Below are 23,599 nucleotides of genomic sequence, written 5' to 3'. Positions count from 1 at the left end.
GAGTAAATTGAATTGGCTGAAAATTGCCATGGTAAAAACAATGACTGCAGATGCTGAAAACCAAATGCTGGATTAGTGGTGCTGGAAGAGCACAGCAGTTCAGGCAGCATCCAACGAGCAGTGAAATCACTGCGATTTCACTGCTCGTTGGATGCTGCCTGAACTGCTGTGCTCTTCCAGCACCACTAATCCTGAAAATTGCCATGTGTGCAGTGAGGACCTTTGGCAGCTGATGATAGACCACTTGGCAGTTCTGGCTGCAGATTGTTGTGCATGCTTCAGCCTTGTCTTTTGACATTTTGTAGTGAGTAACTCACCATTTGACACCAAAGCCTTCCACCACTAAGGTACAAGTCAGGAGTATGATGGAATACTCCCTACTTACCTGGATGGGTGCAGTAACACTCAAAGCTCAACATCCAAGCCAAAGCAGTCTGCTTGATTCGTACTCAGTCCACCACTTTCAACATTCACTCCATTCACCAGGCAATGACAGTAGTGTGTATTCACTTACATGATGCACTGTGACAAATCACTGAGGCTTCAGAGACAGCATTTTCCAGCCAGCGACCTCTACCACACAAAAGGATGAGAGCAGCAGAAACATGGGAGCACCAACACTAGCAGATTCCCTTCAAACTACACACCATCATCGAGCAATATTGCCATTCCTTCATTGTCCTCGAGTCAAAATCCTAGAAATCCCTCAGCAATAGCTCTGTGAAAATAAGCCTGCCAAATGGACTGCACCGGTTTCCTGAGGGCAAGTAAGAATGAACAACAAATACTGGCAATGCCGACAACCCATGTGCAAAATTGGTAAAGTGTTACTGGATAGCAGTTGCTCTAGAATCCTTGACCAATTTCTACCTTTCAAATTGCAATAGTTTATCATTGCTCTGACTGTGATTTAGCTAACTGAAAGTGTATCAGGAACAGCACCTGAGACTGACTTGTTCTCATAACATGTCCTGTCGGGAATGTTTGCGTGTGCCAATAATCTGCCAATCCATTTAAGATGCAAAGACATGAATTAATATGAACAAATATCTTTAGTAAACTTCATGCATCAAACAGATATTTTCTTGGTTTTTTTTTGCCATGATTGGAGATCAGAAATACTTATCATCTGACATCATTGCATCCTATATAACCATGTTAAGGGTAGTCTTAACGTTGTTAGTTTTGTGAATCCATTCTCCATGCAAGTCTTGTTCCAAAGTTTTCGGAGACTGATGCAGTGTTTTTGCTGTAGCGCTTCATTTTACACCTCTTGTCTGGCAGATCAGGAAAATTTAGAAAAGATCCTTTTTTATTAAATCCTTTCAACAAAACTTCTTTGGGGGTAAATATTCTGTTAGTTCATACTGATCTAGGCAATCATAGTTCTTACTAAAACTCTTCTGGTACTATCTAAAGCTGATGAGGACATTATTTATCATTTCTTTTTCATTTGAAGTGGAATCTCTGGTCAAGAGGAAGAAGATGGCTTATGTTAGGATGAGATGTGAAGGCTCAGTTAGGGCGCTTGAGGGTTACAAGGGAGCTAGGAAAGACCGAAAGAGAGAGCTCAGAAGAGCCAGGAGGAGACATGAGAAGTTATTGGCAGATAGGATCAGGGTAAACCCTAAGGCTTTCTATAGGTATTTAAGGAATAAAAGAATGACAAGAGTAAGGTTAGGGCCAATCAAGGATAGTCATCAGAAATTACTGGAAAAACTCAGCAGGCCTGGCACATCTGTGGAGAGTAACCAGAGTTTTCATTTTCAGGTCTAGTGACCCTCCTTCATGTAACTCAACAGGATGGAAGAGAAACTTTTTCAGCCAATATATTGGCTGTTTTCAGGAGCTGTACCAGGCTAGCTCAATATTGTTGAGCTACTAACAATGATGGAGGTGAGAGGTTGGCATTTTCTTTCAAATTCACCCATGAGATATCAGCATTGCTGGCTCGGCAAGTATTTATTGCCAGTTCCTAATTGCCTGTGAGTGTATTGGTGAGATGCCTTGATCTGCTGTACTCAATGTGGTGTAGGTAGCACCACTGTGCCCTGAGGGAGGGAATTCCAGGATTTTGTCACAATGGCACAGAAGGAAGAGCAAAATATTTCCAAGTCAAGATAGTGAGTGGCTTGAAAGAGACTTTGAAGATGGATGACATTCATGTATATCTGCTGCCTTTGTCCTTCGAGATGGAAGTAATGCATGCTTTGGAGGGTGAAAAGTATTTTTGGCGAATTTTTGCAGTACATTTCATAGACGGTACATATTAATGCTTTTGAGTCTCTCTGTTGGAGGGAATGAATGTTTGGAGCTGTACTCGTTCAAGTGAGTGGGCCATATTTCATCACACTCCTAACTTGTGCCTTTTAGATAGTGGATAGGCTTTGTGGAATCCAGACAAGAGTTATTTCCTGCAGGATTCCAAGCCACTGTAGCCACTGTATTGATGTGGCTAGTCCAGTTCAATTTCAGGTCAATGGTAATCCCCCAGAATGTTGATAGTCAGGGATTAAGTGAGTTAATACCATTTGAGTGTCAAGGGGTTTTGGTTACACTTTTTTTTTTAAAGAGATGGTCATTGCCTGACATTTGTGTGGCATATATTACTTGCCACTTTTCAGCTCAAAACTGTCTGTTGGCCTGGGTCTTGCTGCATTTGGACATGGACTGTTTCAGTATCTGAAGAATTGTAAATGTTGAACATTTGTGCAATGATCAGTGGTTATTGAAGGAACTGAAGATGATTGGATCTAGGACACAGCCCTTAGGAACTCTTGCTCCACCATGACCATGGCTTATCATCTAATGCAGTATCCTGTCCCCCACTTTCTCCCCATGCTCTTTGCTTTTAGCAATTATCCATCTTCTTGAAAACAAGAAGTTTTGGCCTTAACTGCTTTCTGTGGCAGACAATTCTACCTATTGACCACTTTTTGGGTGAAGATGGTTCTCCTTATCTCAGTCCTAAATGGTTGTATCCTGTACACTAACTATGACATCTGGACTTTCCAGTCATTGGGAATATCCATCCTCTGTTTGCCATTTCCATTCACTCCAGCTTTGTTTGGGCTCTTAATGCCACGCTTGGTCAAATGTGACCTTGATGTCAAGGACAGTCACTCTCACTTCACCTGTGGATCTGAACTTTTTTGTCCATGTATGAACCAAGATTGTAGTTAGGTGAGGAGCTGATGGAAGGCCAAACTGGGTGTCAACAAGCAAGATATTACTGAGCAGTGCTTGATAGCACTGTTGATGACACTTTCCCAACCTTTACTAATGATAGAGAGAAGACTGATTGATTGATTGGGTGGTAATTGTCTGGGTTAGGTTTGTTCTGCCTTCTATGTACAGGGTGTTGTCAGTTGGATGCCAACATTGTAACTTTACTGGAAGAGCTTGGCCAGGGTAGCAGCTATTTTGAAGCACAAGTCTTCAGTACGATTGCTGGAATGTTGTCAGGTCCTAAAGCCTTTACACTACCCAGTGCCTCCAACCATTTCTTCGTATGATGTGGACTGAATCAAATTGGCTGACGGCAGGCTTGTGTTAAACTGGTAGACCTCTGGAGAAGGCCAAGATAAATCATCCACTTCGTACTTTCAGCTGAAGGTTGTGGCAAATTCTACAGCCTTGTAGAAACACTGAATGTAGGAGGTGGAGTAGGCCATTCAGCCCTTTCGAATTTGCTCTGCAATTCTGTATGGACATGGCTGATCATCTGACTCCTACTTTGTTCCCATTTTCTCCCCATGTTTAGCATTGATGTGCGAAGCTTTTCCATTATTGAGGATGGAGATATTAGTGGAGCCTCCTCTTTAAATGAGTTTTGTGTTATGGAGCAGACATAGTCACCCCTCTGATGGTTAAAACTGAAACATCAAGAGAAGTGTGACAAGTGGTATAACCTACTTCTCATATCCCAATCTGTTATAAAGGGGTGGTTAAATCAAATCAAATCCTTTCATTCACTCCACAATCAACAAGTAACAATTTATTTATCCAACTCAAATAGTGAAAAAATGAACAGAACAACTAACAATGTGAGCAATTTCCCTCTGACGACCTGTTCCCGAATAAAACAGGATTCTAATAGGACGCTGTATGTATAAATACTTGTCCCCACTCATGTAGCAAAGCAAAAATTAAGATTTAGTCTCAAAATTCTCACAATGTGTCTTCCGAAATACTCCTTGCCTTCTCTGGTGATCTTTATGAACCACCTTCCTCTGTCCAAAATGCCTTCTCCGTCATATTCCTTTGTCCGAAGTGCCTTCTCCGATGTTGCTACTGATGCTATTTAGGTTACGCTTTCTCTAATGCAGAGATGACTGAGAGCCAATTTCTCTTGAGACCTGAGGACTCTTAATTCTGGTGAATGACAGTTCTCACCAAATTTTCAAAATGCCCACATCTTTTACATTCTTGATTACTTTATAATTTCTTTACAATCAGATTGGCTCCTGGTCGTCAAAACCATCAAATTTAAATGTGATAGGTTTTCAGTATCTAAGGGCTTAGTTTAAATTGGCTAATTCAAGGAGTTACCAAAATATCAAAACAAGCCGAAGACTTTTTCCAATCATGCAGCCAATTTTTATGTTTCCATTTTAGAACTGTCTAATCTACAGCTGCTAGCAGACACACACTTTTGTACATCTCTAAGCTTTGAAAAGCACATAACCTCTTAAAGAGACCACACACTCTTTTCTCCTATCATTTTTACAAACCAAAGTTTGTGAGAAGATTTGTAGCTCGGGTGCGCGTTGTTGTGGTTCTGTTTGCCGAGCTGGGAATTTGTGTTGCAGATGTTTCGTCCCCTGTCTAGGTGACATCCTCAGTGCTTGGGAGCCTCCTGTGAAGCGCTTCTGTGATCTTTCCTCCGGCATTTGTAGTGGATGAATGTGGACAACACTACTATTATAGGACAAGCCAAACAGAAAACAGCCAGGGAATTCCTAGAGGCGTGGCACTCATCCACAGATTCAATCAATAAGCACATTGACCTGGACCCAATATACCGGCCACTGCAGCGGACAGCTGGAACTGACAACCGGAAGCGGCAGATACAAACCACTATAAATGCTGGAGGAAAGATCACAGAAGCGCTTCACAGGAGGCTCCCAAGCACTGAGGATGTCACCTAGTCAGGGGGCGAAACGTCTGCAACACAAATTCCCAGCTCGGCAAACAGAACCACAACATTTTTACAAACCAATTCTGGCTTCCTACCTTCCACTTTGAGTACTCTACACAACTTTATAACGCATGTGATTGTCTACCACTCTTCATGACAGGAAGCAGCAGGACTGTAGAGATTAGATCAAATCCATTGGTTGTGGAATCGCTCAGCTGCTCATGTTTGGCATGCAAGTAATCCTGTTTTCTCATTACACCAGGTTGACACCACCCTTTTAGATATACCTAGTGATGATCCTGGCATGTCCTCCTGCACTCTTCATTGAGCCAATCTTGATCCCTTTGCTAATGGGGGATATGCTAGGCCATAAAGTTGCAGATTGTATTGGAGTATGATTCTGCTGCTGATGGTCCATGCTACCTCATGGAGTTGCAAGATACTTTTCAAAGCCTGTCCCTTTAACATAATAACAGATGACATGATGAGAAGTATTCTCAGTGTAAATGCAGGGCTTCATCTCCACAAGGACTGTGTGGTGGTCGCTGTTGACATCAGAACACGTTGTTTAAAAAAGTAGTTATTACACATCTCTGGAGAAGGTGGGACTTGACCCAGGCCTCCTGATGCAGGGGTAGAGACTACTCCGCAAGAGGGCTGGTCACTTACTGTCATGGACTGAAACACCTGTGGTAAACAGATTGGTTTGGTTCCTTCACCACCTGCTGCAGACCCAGTTTACCAGCAATGTCCTTTAAGACTTGACCAGCTCAATCAGTAGTGCTAATGCTAGGTAGTTCATCTAGTTTCAATTCTTGTTTGAGACTTTCAAGGGGTTGTTAGAATTGAGTTGCTTGCTAGGCCTTTTCAGAGTGCAGTTAAGAGTTAGTCACATTTGCTGTGGTTTGGGAATCACATACCGACCACACCACGTAAGGATGGCAGATTCCTTTCCCAAAGAGCATGATTGAGCCAGGTATTTGCTTTTCCCCAACAATTCACAATGATCTCAGTTCCAGATTTTTATGGAATTCAAATTCTACCATTTGCCAAGTTGAGATTTGAACCTGTCCCCAGAACATTACCTGGATCTTTTGGATTGATTGTCTAGCAGTAATGCCACTAGGCCGCAGCCTCCACACAATGGCCACAATCAACAGATGCTGCAGGCAAAGTCAAAACATGGTTAAAGAATAGCCACTGTGGCATTGTACTGGAGAATTAGTGGACTTATTGAGCTGTGTAACAGTAGGAATTGTAAATGTTCAAATTCATAATGCAATGGAATGGAATGAAATGGGAAGGGGACCAAAAACCAAGTTGGTGGTTTGGGACGTAGTATATAATACATATTAAATATGCATTAGGACCAGGAGTAGTTAATTTATTAAGATCTTGGCTGATTGTGTAAATTCAGCTCCACGTTCCTCCCAACAACAAACCTCATCTCTATCTGAAATGGGTGACCCCTGATTTTGAAACAATGGTTCTTAATAATGGAAAACCAGTTTTATTATTGTAGATAGCCATCCTTATTATTTTTAGTTCATTCATAGGATGTTGATATAATGACAAGGCCAGCATTTACTTTCCATCTGCAGTTGTCCTCGTGTTACTGGTGAGCTAGGTTGCTTGACCTGTTGCAATTCATGTGACACTACTCTTGAAGTGCTGTTGAAAAGAAATTGCCAGGATTTTCACCTCACCAATGATAGAATAAAATAAAATACACTGCAAACCTAGGAATTGGGATGGTCTGCTTCAGTATCTGAGGAATTGTTAATTGTACTGAATACTGTAATCATCAGAGAAAATACCCACTTCTGTCCTTAGGGAAGAAAGAACACTGAAGTCAGCGGGGCCTCAGATACTGAGCTGATGAATTCCTGTGACTCCGATGATTGGATTATCAAACTGTTAAGTGATGTAAAGTTTTCCAATTTCTAACTTCACTGTTTGATAAATGATGTAAAATCACTGAATTGGTACACGGGCGAATGTTAAATTTGCACTTGATAACATCCCACAAGCAGTAATTAAATAGACAAGATTTTTCTAATGTTATAGTCATACAGCATAGAAACAAACCCTTTGACCGAAAATGTCCATCCCAACCAACAAACACCAAACTACACTAATCCCATTCACCTTTGTCTGTAGCATACTGTACCCCTGTATTTGTCTTAATTCATTTTGTAATGTTCAAACTCCATCAATTTAATATTTTATGTGGTGGAAAATAAATTCTACTATTGATGGGAATGTTCCTGTCCTTTCCATCTTTACTGTACATCTGATAAAGCCACAACTTAATCTCATAGCCACATAGTACCTCTAATAGTGCAGCACCCACTTTGTTCTGTTCTGTTCTGTCGTGTCAACTTATGTGCTGAATTGCTGGAATAGAATTTACAATACTTAACAGTGAGAGTGGACGAGCTACCAACTGAGCCAGCTCTGTCAATCAGACTTTTTTTCTCTACTTGTATTATTATTCTTAGGAACAGGAGTAGCTATTTCATGCCTTGAACCTGTTTTATCATGCAAATAAATCATGGCTGCCCCATGGTCAAGTTCCACACACATCATCACCCCAAGAATCCCTTTGAGTGATCAAGGTTTGTTAATCTGAGATTTTAAAGTAACTGTTGATCCAGCATCTTGCCCAAAGAGACCTGTGGGGAGTTTTCCATGAATTACTGAAAACCACCATGGTAGGTGCAGTATGTAGTCAGGAAGGCAAATAGTATGTTGGCATTTATTGCAAAAGGGTTTGAGTACAGAAGTGAGATGCCTTAGTGGGACTGTAGTTGGCGTATTCATTCTCCTTATGTAAGGAAGAATATGCTTGTCATAGAGTGCAGCCGAGAGATGCTGAATGGTGTATTTCTGCTCCTATTTTTTACGTTTCTATCAATTAACCATTTTAGTACACAGCATGGAAACAGACCCTTCGGCCCAGCTAGTCCATGCTAAGCAACTGAACTCTCCTCACTTGTCTGCATTTGGACCCTATCCCTCCAAATCTTTCCTATTCATCTACCCATCAAGATGTCTTTTCAATGTTGTAATCATACCGACATCTACCACTTCCTTTCCCAGTTCATTCCACATATGAGCCATCTGCTGTGATAAAGTTGCCCCTCCGGTCCTTTTTTAAATCTTTCTCCCTCACCTTAAAAATACTTCCTGGTCTCCACTCCCTGCCACTGCCCCCCCCCCCTCCTTCCACCCAACCCGTGGGAAAAGACCTTTGTTATTCACCTTAACTATGCCGCTCATGAACGTCTCTAAGGTCACACCCCCCAAACCTGTTATGTTCCAGTGTAAAAAGTCCTGGCCGAGTCAGCCTTTCGTTATAACTCAAACCGTCCAGTCTGGTAACATCCTGGTAAATCTTTTCTGCATCCTGTACAATTTAATATCCTTCCTTTGGAAGGGCAACTCGAACTGTGCACAGTATGCCAAAAGTAGCCTCACCAACGTCCAGTACAACCTCAACATGATGTCCCAACTCCTCTACTCAATGATCTGAGCAATGAAGAGTATTCTAAACTTCTACAGCCTTCTGTAGAAGTATTTCCGAACTTGTGCCCGATTTTAAAATTTTCTACCTAGTTCTAGATTGCAAAACCATCAGAAATAGGGTGCCTTCGGCAGGGAGGAACTATCTACCCCTCTCCACGTATCATGACGACTTTGGTTAAATTGCCCCACAAGATGTAGGTGAAATAGGCTATTCATCCTGTTGAGCCTGCTCTGCTGTTCAGTGAGATTGTGGCTGACCTGATTATTTTTAATTTCACTTTCCTGCCATTTCCCTATAACTCTTAATTCCCTTACTGATTAAAGATCTGTCTATCTCGGCTTTGAATGTGCTTGATGACAGCCTCAGTAGTGCTCTGTGGTAAAGAATTCTGCAGATTCATGACTGTCTCAGAAGAAATTCTTCCTTCATCTGTCTTAAGTGTGCGACGCCTCATTCTGAGTTCATGTCCTCTGGTTCCAGACTTTCCAACAAGGAGATGCAACCTTTCTGCACGTATCCTATCAAATCCCGTAAGAATCCTTTCTTATTTCAATAAGGTTACTTCTCATTCTTATAAACTCTCTCTCGCCACATAAGACAGTCCCTCCGTATCCTGTATTAGCCTAGTTAATCATCTTTAGGGCTGCTTCCAAAGTCTGTATATTTCCTTAGATAAAGGGCCCAAGCTTGTTCACAGAATTCCAACAATGGTCTGACTAATGTCTTGAAGAGGTTTAGCAAAACCCTTCCTTCCATTATACTCCATTCCATTTGAAGTAAAGACGAGCATTCTATTTGCCTTCCTGATTTCAATCTGAACTTGAAGCTAGATTATTGTGATTCATACTGGATTAGTGGTGCTGGAAGATTGTGGACTTCAACAGCTTCCTCATTTCCCCTTCCCCCACCTCATCCGAGTTTCAAACTTCCAGCTCAGCACTGCCTCCTTGACTTGTCCGACCTGTCTATCTCCTTTTCCACCTATCCACTCCACCCTCTCCTCCTTGACCTATCACCTTCATCTCCTCCCCCACTCACCCATTGTACTCTATGCTACTCTCTCCCCACCCCCACCCTCCTCTAGCTTATCTCTTCAGGCTCACTGCCTTTATTCCTGATGAAGGGCTTTTGCCTGAAACGTCGATTTCGCTGCTCGTTGGATGCTGCCTGAACAGCTGTGCTCTTCCAGCACCACTAATCCAGTATTTGCTTTCCAGCATCTGCAGTCATTGTTTTTACCTTATTGTGATTCACAGACAGGGACTGCAAAGTCTCTGTTCTGTAGATTTCTGTGCTTTTTCTCCACTTAATTAATGTTCCTCTATTCTTCTGTTAGGTTCTCTTTTTATTTTTTGAGGTCCTTACGCACTTGGTACAATTGCAACACGCTGATTTCTGTGAACAAGCAACCAAAGTGTGTTAAGCAAAGTACAATTCAGGTTTTGGAGAAACCCTGAACACTTGAGGCATGTCCAGGGAAGCTCTCTCTGATGGAATCTTTAACACACCTCGCAGAACTTACAGGGTCATGGCAAAAACTCTCTGGTAACAAAGAAAACAGGTCCTTCCTTTATACAAAATCTTTACAGCACAGCTAATAACGTCCACAAGACAACTCTCAGTCTCTCCCTCACAGTCACATGCCCCTCAATACAATACAATGACCACCTCACCTCCAGAAACAATGTAATTCAAATCATCCCTTAATGGCCAGATCTGGTGTGAATTGTATTTTTTTAACTACAAGGAGTAGTCAGCATTTCAACTATAATGTTCATATTGATTTCTGAATCGGGGATGAACTTGATGTAAATCATCCCTGAATGGCAAGGGATGGGAATGTAAACCTCCCACATTGCATCCGTAAGACAATGACACACCACCCTACACCCCAGCGCATTTAATTTCTTGCAGGTCAGCAGAGCAAATTAACTCGCTTTAATATCACACTTCCTGCAATAGTACATAATATTATGTTTTCCCAGCATTTATTCCAATTGGCAAATTTTTTGTCGACTCGCTTAACTGGTCTATATCCGAGCATATGCTCTGACGTCCTTAACTCTTGCCTCCTACCTGTTTCTGTCATCTGCAAAGTTAGCTGTACAGTCAGTTCTGCGAAAACTTGTGTTTCTTCAATGAGAATTGGCTTTAACACATTTGAACAATTTAGACCATTATTTGTAGAACATGAACTTTGCTTACCTGAATTGGCTATAATGCAATTCCAGCCCCATTAGTTTAAATGATGTGGCTGTTGTGCGATATTCTTCTAACACAAGCTCGCACAAGAACAGAACTATCCTGTTATATCCGAGCCAATTGTGTTGTATTCACTTTTGTCATCTAAGTCAAAACATATGTTGTCGATAATTATTGCCCCAACACCGATCCAATTGGCACACTATTATTTACTGGTTGCCATCCTGAAAAAGTCTGGTTTATCCCACTGTCTTCTGTTCATTAGCTAATCCTCTATCCATGCTAATATACTGGCTCTAACACCATGGGTTCTTAGCTAATTAAGCAGCCTAATATTTAGTATTAAATGCCTGCTAAAATCCAAATATATCACATGCACCACTACTCCTTTAATTATTTTGCTTGTTAACCTTCTCAAAGAGCTCTGGTCAGTTTGTCAGGCAGGATTTCCCTTGATGAAGCATCCTGACTCTGCTTGATCATACTATGTAAAATAAAGACATCATACCCCTACTAACCCATAGAGTTGCTCACTCGTTAGAGACAATTAGTGGTTTAACTTGAGGGTCAGCATACCTCAGGTGATAGGAGAGGTTGTGAGGGAGAGTCCTTTGTGGTAACCTCAGCTGGTACAGTAATGGAACCCATCCTTTTGGCATTACTCTGCACTACCCACCAACCATCCAGTCAACTGAATTTATCAACTCTGCCATATAATGTATTTCCAAGTGCTCAGCTGTTAGGTCCTTCATAATAGATTCTACCATTTTCCCAATAAGAGGTATTAGGCTAGCTGGCTTCTAGTTAACTTTTTGTCGACTACCCTTTATTATAAAAGGTGTCACATTGACAAGTTTCAAAAGCTCTGGGAAGTTTCCAGAATCCAAGGATTCCTGGAAGATTATGATCAGTGCTTCCACTATCTCTACAGCTGCTTCCTTTAATATGCCCGGATATGTCCCATCTGGTTGAGTGGTCCTCTTGGTCTTTAGCACCATTGGTATCCCCAGCACTTTTTCTCAGTGATAGCTGTTGTATTTATTTACTCTCCTTTTGGTCCTTACTTATTAGGTAATTTTGGACTGCTATTCATGTCTTCTGTGAAGACTGGTGAAAAGAATTTATGCAACTCTTCTACCATTTCCTGGCTTCTCATTATCTTACCTCATTCTGTCAGGGGTCTATAGACAATAGATAATAGACAATTGGTGCAGGAGTAGGCCATTCAGCCCTTTGAGCCTGTACCGCCATTCAATATGATCATGGCTGATCATTCCTAATCAGTATCCTCTTCCTGCCTTATCTCCATGACCCTTGATTCCACTATGCTTGAGAGCTCTATCCAACTCTTTCTTAAATGAATCCAGAGACTGGGCCTCCACTGCCCTCTGGGGCAGAGCATTCCACACAGCCACCACTCTCTGGGTGAAGAAGTTTCTCCTCATCTCTGGCCTAAATGGTCTACCCCGTATTTTTAAGCTGTGTCCTCTGGTTCGGCACTCACCCATCAGCGGAAACACGTTTTCTGCTGCCAGAGTGTCCAATCCTTTAATAGATTAGATTACATTACAGTGTGGAAACAGGCTCTTCGGTCCAACAAGTCCACACCGCCCCGCCGGTGCAACCCACCCATACCCCTGCACTTACCCCATACATAACACTACGGGCAATTTAGCATGGCCAATTCACCTGACCTGCACACCTTTGGACTGTGGGAGGAAACCGGAGCACCTGGAGGAAACCCACGCAGACACGGGGAGGACGTGCAAACTCCACACAGTCAGTCGCCTGAGGTGGGAATTGAACCCGGGTCTCTGGTGCTGTGAGGCAGCAGTGCTAACCACTGTGCCACCGTGCCGCCCATAATAATCTTGTGTCTCAATCAGATCCCCTCTCAGTCTTCTAAACTCAAGGGTATAACAAGCCCAGTCGCTCCAGTCTTTCAGCGTAAGGTAATCCTGCCATTCCAGGAATTGACCTCGTGAACCTACGCTGCACTCCCTCAATAGCCAGAATGTCTTTCCTCAAATTTGGAGACCAGAACTGCACACAGTACTCCAGGTGTGGTCTCACCAGGGCCCTGTACAGCTGCAGAAGAACCTCTTTGCTTCTATACTCAATCCCTCTTGTTATGAAGGCCAGCATGCTATTAGCCTTCTTCACGGCCTGCTGTACCTGCATGCTTGCCTTCATTGACTGGTGTACAAGAACACCCAGATCTCTCTGTACTGCCCCTCTACCTAAATTGATTCCATTTAGGTAGTAATCTGCCTTCCTGTTCTTGCCACCAAAGTGGATAACCATACATTTATCCACATTAAACTGCATCTGCCCACTCACCTAACTTGTCCAGGTCACCCTGTAATCTCCGAACATCCTCATCACATTTCACCCTGCCACCCAGCTTAGTATCATCAGCAAATTTGCTAATGTTATTGCTGATATCTTCTATATTATTAACATATATTGTAAAAAGCTGCGGTCCCAGCACAGATCCCTGCGGTACCCCACTGGTCACTGCCTGCCATTCCGCAATGGAGCCGTTTATCACTACCCTTTGTTTCCTATCAGCCACCCAATTTTCAATCCAATCTAGTACTTTGCCCCCAATGCCATGTGCCCTAATTTTACTGGATCAGTGGTGCTGGAAGAGCACAGCAATTCAGGTAGCATCCAACGAGCAGCGAAATCGACATTTTGGGCAAAAGCCCTTCTTATTCCTGATGAAGGGCTTTTGCCTGAAACGTCGATTTCGCTGCTCGTTGGATGCTGCCTGAATTGCTGTGCTCTTCCAGCACCACTGATCCAGAATTTTGGTTTCCAGCATCTGCAGTTATTGTTTTTACTGCCCTAATTTTACTACTGACCTCCGATGTGGGACTTTATCAAAAGCTTTCTGAAAGTCCAGGTGCACTACATCTACTGGATCTCCCTCATCCATCTTCAGAGTTACATCCTCAAAAATTTCCAGAAGATTAGTCAAGCATGATTTCCCCTTCATAAATCCATTCTGACTCTGACCTATCCTGTTACTACTATCTAGAAGTGCCGTAATTTCATACTTTATAATAGTCTCCAGCATCTTTCCCACCACTGAGGTCAGACGAACTGGTCTATGATTTCCTGCTTTCTCTCTCTCCCGCCTTTCTTAAAAAAGTGGTATAACATTAGCCACCCTCCAATCCTCAGGAACCGACCCTGAATCTATCGAACTCTGGAAAATAATCACCAATGCATCCACGATTTCCCGAGCCACCTCCTTCAGTACCCTGGGATGTAGACCATCGGGCCCCGCAGACTTACCAACCTTCAGACCTAACAGTCTCTCCAACACCAATTCCTGGCAAATATAAATTCCCTTCAGTTCAGGTCCTTCAGCCACTGTTACCTCAGGGAGATTGCTTGTGTCTTCCCCAGTGAACACAGATCTGAAGTATTAATTCAATTCTTCTGCCATTTCTTTGTTCCCCATAATATATTCCCCTGTTTCTGCCTTCAAGGGCCCAATTTTAGTCTTCACCATTTTTTTGCCTTGTACATACCTAAAAAAACTTTTACTATCCTCCTTTATATTATTGGCCAGTTTACCTTCTTACCTCATTTTTCCTCTGCGTATTTCCTTCTTAGTAATCCTCTGTTGTTCTTTAAAAGCTTCCCAGTCCTCCGTTTTCCCACTTATCTTTGCTATGTTATACTTTTTCTCTTTTAACTTTATATGTTTCTTAACTTCACTCGTCAGCCACGGCCACCTATGCCTCCTCCTGGGATCTTTCTTCCTTTTAGGAATGAACTGATCCTGCAATTTCTGCATTGTACAAAGAAATATCCGCCATTGTTCCTCCACGTCATCCCTGCTAAGGTATTGCACCATTGAACTTTGGCCAGCTCCTCCCTCATAGCTCCATAGTTCCCTTTATTCAACAGAAGTACTGTCACTTCCGACTGTATCATCTCCCTCTCAAATTGCAGATTGAAGCTTATTGTATTATGGTCACTATCTCCTAATGGCTCCTTCACTTCGAGGTCCCCGATCAATTCTGGTTCGTTGCACAATACAAGATCCAGAATTGCCTTCTCCCTGGTAGGCTCCAGTACCAGCTGTTCTAAGAATCCATCTCGGAGGCACTCCACAAAGTCTCTTTCTTGATGTCCAATACTATCCTGATTCTCCCAGTCTACCTGCATGTTGAAATCCCCCATAACAACTGTAGTAACATCTTTACGACTGGTCAATTTCAGCTCCTGATTCAACTTACATCCGACATCCAGACTACTGTTTGGTGGCCTGGTAGATAACTCCCAAGAGGGTCTTTTTACCCTTAGTATTTCGCAGCTCTATCCCACTGACTCTACATCCCCTGACTCTAGGTCCCCCCGCGCAAGGGACTGAATATCATCCCTTACCAACAAGGCTACCCCACCCCCTCTGCCTGTCAGTCTGTCCTTAACAATAGTACGTGTAGCCGAGAATATTCATTTCCCAGGCCCTGTCCACTTGAAGCCACGTCTCAGTTATCCCTACCGTATCGTATCTGCCAATTTCCACAAGAGCCTCAAGCACATCCATCTTATGTCTCATGCTTTGTGCATTCATGTATAGTATTTTTAATTTGTTACTTCCCATCAACCCCTATTTCATTCAACCTTGCAGCATGATCCCTTTCCAAGTTTTCTGCCTCATTGATACAGTTGTCTTTCTTGACTTCTCTTGTTCTAACTTTCCCTTCAATTTCCTTTTTAAACATCCAGTTTGTCCCCTCCACCCCGCTACTTAGTTTAAATGTAGCAGTGTTGCGGTAAAAAACCTACCTGCCAGAATGCTGGTCCCTAACCTATTAAGGTGCAAACCGTCTCTCTTGTAGAATTTATGCTTACCACAAAATATACCCCAATGATCCAAGAACTTAAATCCTTGCTTCCTGCACCAGTTCCCCAACCACACGTTCAAGTCCATTATCTCCCTGGCCGATGTTCACTTTGGCTTCTCTCTTTTTATACGTTTAAACAAGCTCTTGCTGTCTAATTTGATATTGCTTGCAAGTTTACCCTCCAAGTTAATTTTCTTCTTTTCTTTTTTTGGTTGTCTTTTTGTGTTTCTTAAAACTTTCCCAAGTCTGTCTTAGCACAAATGTTTGCCAGATTGTGTGTTTTGTCTTTCAATTTGATGCTATCCTTAACCTGCCCAGTTAATCACTGGCTTATCCCCTTCCGTGAATCCTCCCTTCTGACTGGAATATAGTTTCTTATTAACCTATTCAGAGCTATGTTACACTTCAGGAGCAGATGGGACTTGAACTGGGCTGCCTAGCTCAGAGGGATCAATACAAACATTGGACAACAAAAGACCCTCCTCATTGAAATATATCTTTTCTGTGAGCCATTGACTAATTTCTTTAAATGTGTGCTTTTGTCCCTTTTTAAATGTCTTTGCACCTGAACTGCTATCCCAGTCCACCCCAGCTGGCCTTGTCCTCATACCTTTGCGGTTACCCTTTTAATTAAGTCTAGCATGGTTGTTTCTGACCGAAGTCCCTCTATCTCAAAATGGATCCTATATTCAGCCATGTCATAGTCACTGCTTTCCATAACCTTCTAAGTTCCAGGAAATGTAACTCTAATTACTTAGTCTTTAATAATTTATGGAAATTACTACCTAAATGTGCTGAGTTCATGATGGCATCCCAACAATTTGATAAACTCTGAATTCTTTGTCATTTTTAAGTGATTGTCAAACAGTAAACTTTGTGAATAGAATACTGTACGGTATTATATGCTTGTAGTTTTCTCTAAGCAACATTGTGTATATGCATAGTTTGCACAATAATATACCAAGTATTTTAAAAATGCAATTTTGTGAAATTTTTTATCTTTATGCAGATTAGCCAGGCATTTGCAGAAGGAAGTGCAGTCAACAACCAACTCTTCTGAACTCTCAGAGGACCAAAAGGTAAGTGTTGTAGAGTAATGTTAAAAGATTAAATTGGAATATCTCTCTGGAAATTAATGTAATATTAAAGGGTTAAACTGTACTGACTGAACATTCTGGAAGTGGGTGGGAATGACTCCCACTCCAATTAGACAGTCATTTGCTACTACTCCCCTACTATTATCAACTTAAACAATCATTTAGCCCCTTCCATTCAGAAATACTTTCATAGTCATCCCCTATGCAATCACGTTTTGCTTGCTTGAGCATCCCCGATGCCGAAGCTTATCACATCTATGTTGTCTGGGGAAGTAGTGGAGCCAGAACTCATTTGCAGGTCCACCCCAAAGCTAGGATACCTCACACCTACATTGTCTTGGGGAATCACTGAATCACTGCATTCAGATGTACTGAGGATTAGGTCATTTACATTTACATGATCTCCAAGAATGACCTCATCCTACCATTGTATCTGGGGTAACATGTGACTGTGACAGAGTGGCTGGGGGTTGTCTTGAGTGGCACGTGACTGGGGAGGAGTGGCCAGAGTATCTGTGAGCATTACTAACTGACCTGTGTAAAGGGGATGTGTTTTCTTTGTTCAGGGGCCTCTGACTTGACTTTGCACGCCAGCAAAGAGGGTCAAAGGGGTCACCTCGCTTGTACAGGCTTTAATAAACTTGAACTGTTTGCAGACGTTGGTGTGTGCAAATTGCATCTCGAATGATACATCAGGAAAAGAACCTAACAGTGAGCCCTCAGAAATCTTAGTACTCATTATTCAGACCTACTGGTTTCCGGTTTCATTAGTTTATTCTAATCATGCAGAAGTAAATTTGATAGTCAGTGCTGCAATTGCAAATCTTATGAATTTACTAAAAAAAACTGACAACTAAAATTTCGAAGGAGAACATTTCATGCAAGACTTGAATTTTCAAAGAGCGCAATATGTTCTCTTGCACTCTAGTGTTAATGGAATAACAAATCTGACAGAAATATTAGTAAGACTGTACAGGATTCAGAGACAATTGGTTAATGATGAATAAAGGTAATGTATCTTTTGTTTAGGTTTATAATCTGATCTTCTGCCCTTTGCTGAAATAAATCTATTTTTGCAGCAATTTAGGAGAGTGGGAATTAGGAATATGCAATAAATGCTAGCCTAGACTATGGTGTCCACATCTTTTCTCGGTCTCTCTGTCCACAATCTCTTGTCCTCCCTCTACCTCTGCCCCTCTTTCAGCATTCCACCCCCCAATACCCCAAAAAAATGTATCTCAAGTTACAAAATGCTGAAAAGAATGAAAACCGATCACCCAGTGTTGACATGTCAAAGGCACAACCAACTGAGTTACTTGTCCAACAGTCAACTTATTAGTCCTGGTCTACCAGCACCAGGGAGACACACTGCTGTACAATTGGTAGGGGTAACCTTGGGATTCCTCAACATTGACTTGAAGTATCATGCCATTAAGTCCTGCGTGGGCAGCAAATATCTGGGGAATTCTGTCTCCTACCCTCATCCAACAAATCTGTTTGTCCATGGTAAGCACCACTTGAAAGAAGTATTAAGGGTAATAAGGGCTGTAACCAGTGTAAGAGACCCCGTGTTTTTCATTTTGGGACTATGAACTGAAAGTTGCACTGCTGTGATTGGTGCACCAGACAAGTTTTGCAACTTGAATATTGTTTTGTGTGTTGCATATTGCTGACCTGTGCAATACAATGTTTCTTCTTTTGGAAGTAGTAAGAGGCAAAATTCGAGAATGAGCAGCATAAAACATCCTTATGAGTTACAGCAATTCTCTCTGACAACAGTCATCTAGTCAGGCTGCAGTGGTTTAAAAAAAACTAAGTGCGAAGAGCAGATGAGTGAACAGAAGTATCCAGACACTGAAAACAGAAACACTTAGGAGTGGGGAAATGACAGAAAAGCTAAGAAATAATTCATACAACAGAAGTCCTAAGTTCACCCGATCATTCTTAGAATTCAAGAACAATTGTCATTCAATACACAGTGTATCAGCTTGTCAAAAAGTAAAGGACTGAAATAACTATCTTCCAATCTTGTGTTGTGGACTTTTGCTCTTTGGAATTTTGTTTATATACAACAGGTGGCAAGAGAATATATCTGTCTTTTTTCATTTAAGTTTGTGTGTATTTGGTATGTAATTTAAACTACATCAATTAGAAATCCTCCCTTCACTGTTCTTGTTCAGGTTATGATGTGGAGTTGTCAGTGTTGGACTGGGGTAGACAAAGTTAAGAATGACATGACACCAGGTTATATAGTCCAATAGGTTTAGTTGCAAGTACAAACTTTCGGAGCACTGTTCCTTTGTCAGGTAGCTAGTGGAGCAGGAGCTACACAGAGTTTGTAGCAAAACATCATTGTATCATACACTGTTGTGATCTATTGAACAAATACAGATTGCTGTTAAGTCTTTTAGAATGGGTTGCAGGTTTTTGAAAAGCTGAAAGTCTTAACAACAATCTATATTTATTCAATATATTGCAACAGTGTATGACACTATAATGTTTTGCTGTGTCCTATGATCCTGCCCAACTAGCTATCTGACAAAGGAGCAGCACTCCGAAACCTGTTGAACTATAACCTGGTGATATGTGATTTTTAACCTTATTAAAGTTAAGTATGTTCCAATAAACGATTATTTTCTAATTCTAAAGAAACGTGAAGAATGTGGGGGTGGGATTAGGTGGGGGCTGAGAGATTCTATTCGATTCTCTACAGTGTGGGAGGAAACCCACGCAGACATGGGGAGAATGTGCAAACTCCACACAGACAGGCCGGAATCGAACTCAGGACCCTGGTGCTGTGGGGCAGCAGTGCTAACCACTGTGCCACCCATGGATAAATAGGAGGTTGGGGGTGGGTTCAGGTGAGATAGCTGAGAAAGCGATAGGTAGATGCAGATTTTGGGGGGGGCGCGCGCGGAGGTGATGGTGATAGGTCAGAGGGGAGGGTTGGGATAGGTGGGAAGGAAGATGGATATATGGGGCAATTCAAGATGGTGGTGCTAGGTTGGAAGGTTGGATCTTGGATGAGGTGGGGGGGGGAAAAGGGAGCTGAGGAAACTAGTCGTCACTGTTGATGACGTGGTTGGAGGGCTCTGAGGCGAAGGATGAGGTGTTCTTCCTTCAGATGTTGGGTGGCTTGGATTTGGCAGTGGAGGCAGCCTAGCATTTATGACCTTGGCAGAGGGGGAGTTAAAGTGGTCAGCCACTTGGCGGGGTTAGATTTGTGGAAACCGAACTCCACCCCTCCAACCGCGACAAGACTGGAGACCCCGTCTTTACACTCACGCGCACGCGCACGCGCACACACGCACACACATCACCCTCCGGCCCCGCCTCCCGCCCTAACATCACCAGATACAGCACATCACCGCCATCAATGCCACATACAGTCCGACCCCAGACCAGAGACAGGCGTCCCTCCCCGCCCCACAGAGACCATTCCCTCCGCAACCCTTCACCCCCCCCCCCCCCCCCCTCCCCACCATCTTATGGCCTTCACCTTTATTTCCAGCAACCTGACTTCTATCCGAACCCTTCTGGTTTTAAAGCTCTGCAAACTACAGAATTCACTTCGTATGATTGGTTCCCCTGAATGAAAAGCTTCATTCTCCTGAGAGGAGAAATAGGTCCTATCATAGGGTCATAGAATTGTACAGTGTAAAACAGGCCACTGTCTGTACCAGCTCCTGAAGGAGCTACCCAGATAGTCCCATTCTCCACCACTGTTATTGTAACCCTGTAAATTCATAATTTTCAAAGAGACTTGGGGTGCAGGGCACAGTTCTTTGAAAGTGGAGTTGCAGGTAGACAGGGTGGTGAAGGAGGTGTTTGGCATGCTTGTCTTCATTGGTCAGTGCATTTGAGTACAGGAGGTGGGAGTCATGTTGTGGCTATACAGGATATTGATGGGATCACTTCTTGAACACTGCATTCAATTCTGATCTCCCTGCTCTAGGAAAGATGCTGTTAAACTTGAAAGAGTACAGAAAAGACTTACAAGGATGTTGCCAGGATTCGTGAGTCTGAATAGACTGGGGCTTTTGTCCTTGGCATGTCTGAGACTGAGGGATGAACTTCGAGGTTTATAAAATCATAAGGGGCATGGATAGTGTGAATAGCCACGGCCTTTTTCCCCAGGGTTAGGAGAGTTTAAAACTTGAGGGTATCTGTTTAAGGTGAGAGGGGAAAGATTTAAAAGGGCAGCTTTTTCATGCAGAGGACGGTGTGTGTATGCAAAGTGCAAGTACTGAAGATGTATGATTAGGAAGGGTTTTGAGGGACATATGGTCAGCATGGTTGAGTTGGACCGAAGGGTCTGTTCCTGTGGGAAAACAACTCTTGACTCAATAGATCCAGCTCTCTTTTGAAACTATTTTTTGGAATCTGCCTCCAGAACAAAATTCCTCTTCTGAATTTAAACTTTGAGTGTTTTGTTCTGAAGTCAAAACGACCTTTCATCACAATATCAACAGGTGAGTATGGAACACAGGACTTTAAGCATACTAAATATTGGAAGCCATCTGCTCTTGACAGGGTGAAGCCATACCTCAACCAAAAATCCTATTTGGAAAATCTGCAATGCTCTCAAACCTTGATTGGTGACTGACCGTGTAAAGACTAACTGAAGGAAAAGACTTGGAATATATCCGCCTTTCTTACAGTGATCCTAGCATATGTGTGAGATATAGCTGAAGCATTTGCAAACACTTTGATTCAGATTTGCTGAATGAATGAATGATCCTGCTCAAGGTCCCTGCCATTACACCTGTTAGCTTGCAGTTAATTAATTTACTTCAGGTGATATCAAGAAATAGCCATGTGTACAAGATGCAGAAAAGACTATAAATCCAGACAATATGCTGGCTGTTGTGCTCCAGAATTAGCTGTGCTGCTTTCCAAACTGTTCTTTTGTAGTTTGAACACCGATATATACAATATGGAACATCATCCAGGTACATTCGATACAAAAAAGCAGGATAAGTCAGATCCAAACAACTCCATCCCATTTGACTATTCTTAATTATAATTAAATTACTGGAAAATATATCCAACTAGCTATAGAGCAGCATTTAGTCACCACTAACCTGCACACTGAATTCTCTGTTTGTGATCTGCCAAACCTATTTGATTTCGGCATCATTTCAGCCTTGGCAAAAACTTCGACTGCAGCTCTCTTAGTACTATCTCATAGATGGTACATACTGCAGTCACTGTGCACTGGTGGTGCGGGAACTGAATGTTTAAGGTGACTGGGATGCCAGGCAAGTGGAGAGTATTCTGTCACACTCTTGTCCTTGTAGATAGTGCACAGGTTTTGGGGATTTTAGAGGTGGTCGTCCACTGCAAAATTACCGACCTCTGATCTGTCCTTGAGAAAGCATTTGTGATTCATCTAGTTCAGTTGCTGTTTGGTGGTGAGTTGAACACTGATTCCCTGATGATAAACAATGATGTCAGTGTATTAGTTATCAACGGGAAGTGATTAACTCACTTATTCAGTTGGTCGTACCCTGGCACTGGATGTGTATGGGGTTGGTTAGCCAGCATTTATTACCATCCTAATTACCTCGAGGATAATTAAGAGTCAAACACATGGCATAGAATGTGCATTTGGACCAGTTTACATGTGGCGTCAAGGAGCCCTTGTACAGGTGAAGTCAGCGAAATGTTGTGGGGGAGGTAGGGAACTTCTTCACTTAGCACGAAGGAGAATGGTTATGATTGTTGAAAGCTAATAATCATCTCAGATCCAGGACTTTGTAGTAGTTCCTCAAGCTAGTGCCCGAGGTTCAGCCATGCTCAGGTGCTTCATAATGATCTTCCCTCCAAGGACAGAAATGGGGATGTTCGCTCATTATTGCAGTGCGAATACACAGCCAACCTTGAGCATCATTCAGGCTTGGGCTGATAAATGACAGGTGACATTTATGCCAAACGTGGCCAGGCAGTGACTGTTTCCAACAAGCAAGGATCAAATCCTTGCCCTTAGTGCAATATTGCTGAATCTGCCTCATTAGCATCCCGGGAAGTACAGGACTAAATGTAGAACAGCCCTTAATAAATAGAGACAGAGAGATTGTCATAAATGGTTATGTCAATGGATTACTAATCCAGAGGCCTAGACTAATTCTCTGGGTACATGAATTCAAATCTCACCTCAGTAGTTAGTGAAGTTTAAACTCAAAATTCCTGGATCATAAACTTGTCTCAGCAAGGGACTGTGAAACAACCTTTGCTGTCGAAACCCATCAGTTTCAGTAATGCACTTTTAAAGAGGGAAATTTGGCATTTGCAGGCATTTACCCACATTGTATGAAAGAACAATTTTTAAACCAAAAATAGGCATTCCAGGAGAAGCTTTGTCTAGAGAGTGGTGAGAATGTACAACTCTTTACCTCCAGATGAATAACACAGATATATTCAGGGCAAAGCTAGATAAAGACTAGTGAGAAAGGAATTTACGATGGTTCTTAATGTTGAGAGGGGGAAGATGCTTTTGATGAAGTGTAAGTACCAATATGGAATGGTACTTGGCCTTTTTTTTGTGTTGTACAATTCTCTAAAGAACCAGCACTGCAAAAAGTATGCTGGGCTGCCAAGCTGCATATACACTATGACTATGATTAGGTACAAAAGCTATTTGTCACGGTGGTTGCTGATAACAAAGGAATTCCTATTGTGTAGTTTCTAATTGAAACTGTACTGAATGTTTACTGTTGTAGATATTATCCTCTCAGATGTAAATAAAAGAATGTGGTTGGGG

The 23,599-nt window shown here is 42.3% G+C and overlaps 1 protein-coding gene across 2 annotated transcripts in view; it reads left to right on the top strand.

Annotated features, from left to right (window-relative positions):
• aida (axin interactor, dorsalization associated) overlaps positions 1-23,599 on the top strand; it is a 103,912-nt gene that overhangs the window by 9,124 nt on the left and 71,189 nt on the right. For both annotated transcript variants that reach the window (XM_072550720.1, XM_072550721.1), the window contains exon 2: positions 16,749-16,818. In XM_072550720.1, the coding sequence (XP_072406821.1) occupies positions 16,749-16,818 (70 nt within the window). The remainder of the gene's footprint in view (positions 1-16,748; positions 16,819-23,599) is intronic.

The sequence above is a fragment of the Chiloscyllium punctatum genome, chromosome 3 (genome assembly GCF_047496795.1).
Source record: "Chiloscyllium punctatum isolate Juve2018m chromosome 3, sChiPun1.3, whole genome shotgun sequence".
NCBI lineage: Eukaryota > Metazoa > Chordata > Chondrichthyes > Orectolobiformes > Hemiscylliidae > Chiloscyllium > Chiloscyllium punctatum.
This window is presented reverse-complemented; position numbering and strand designations above follow the sequence as displayed.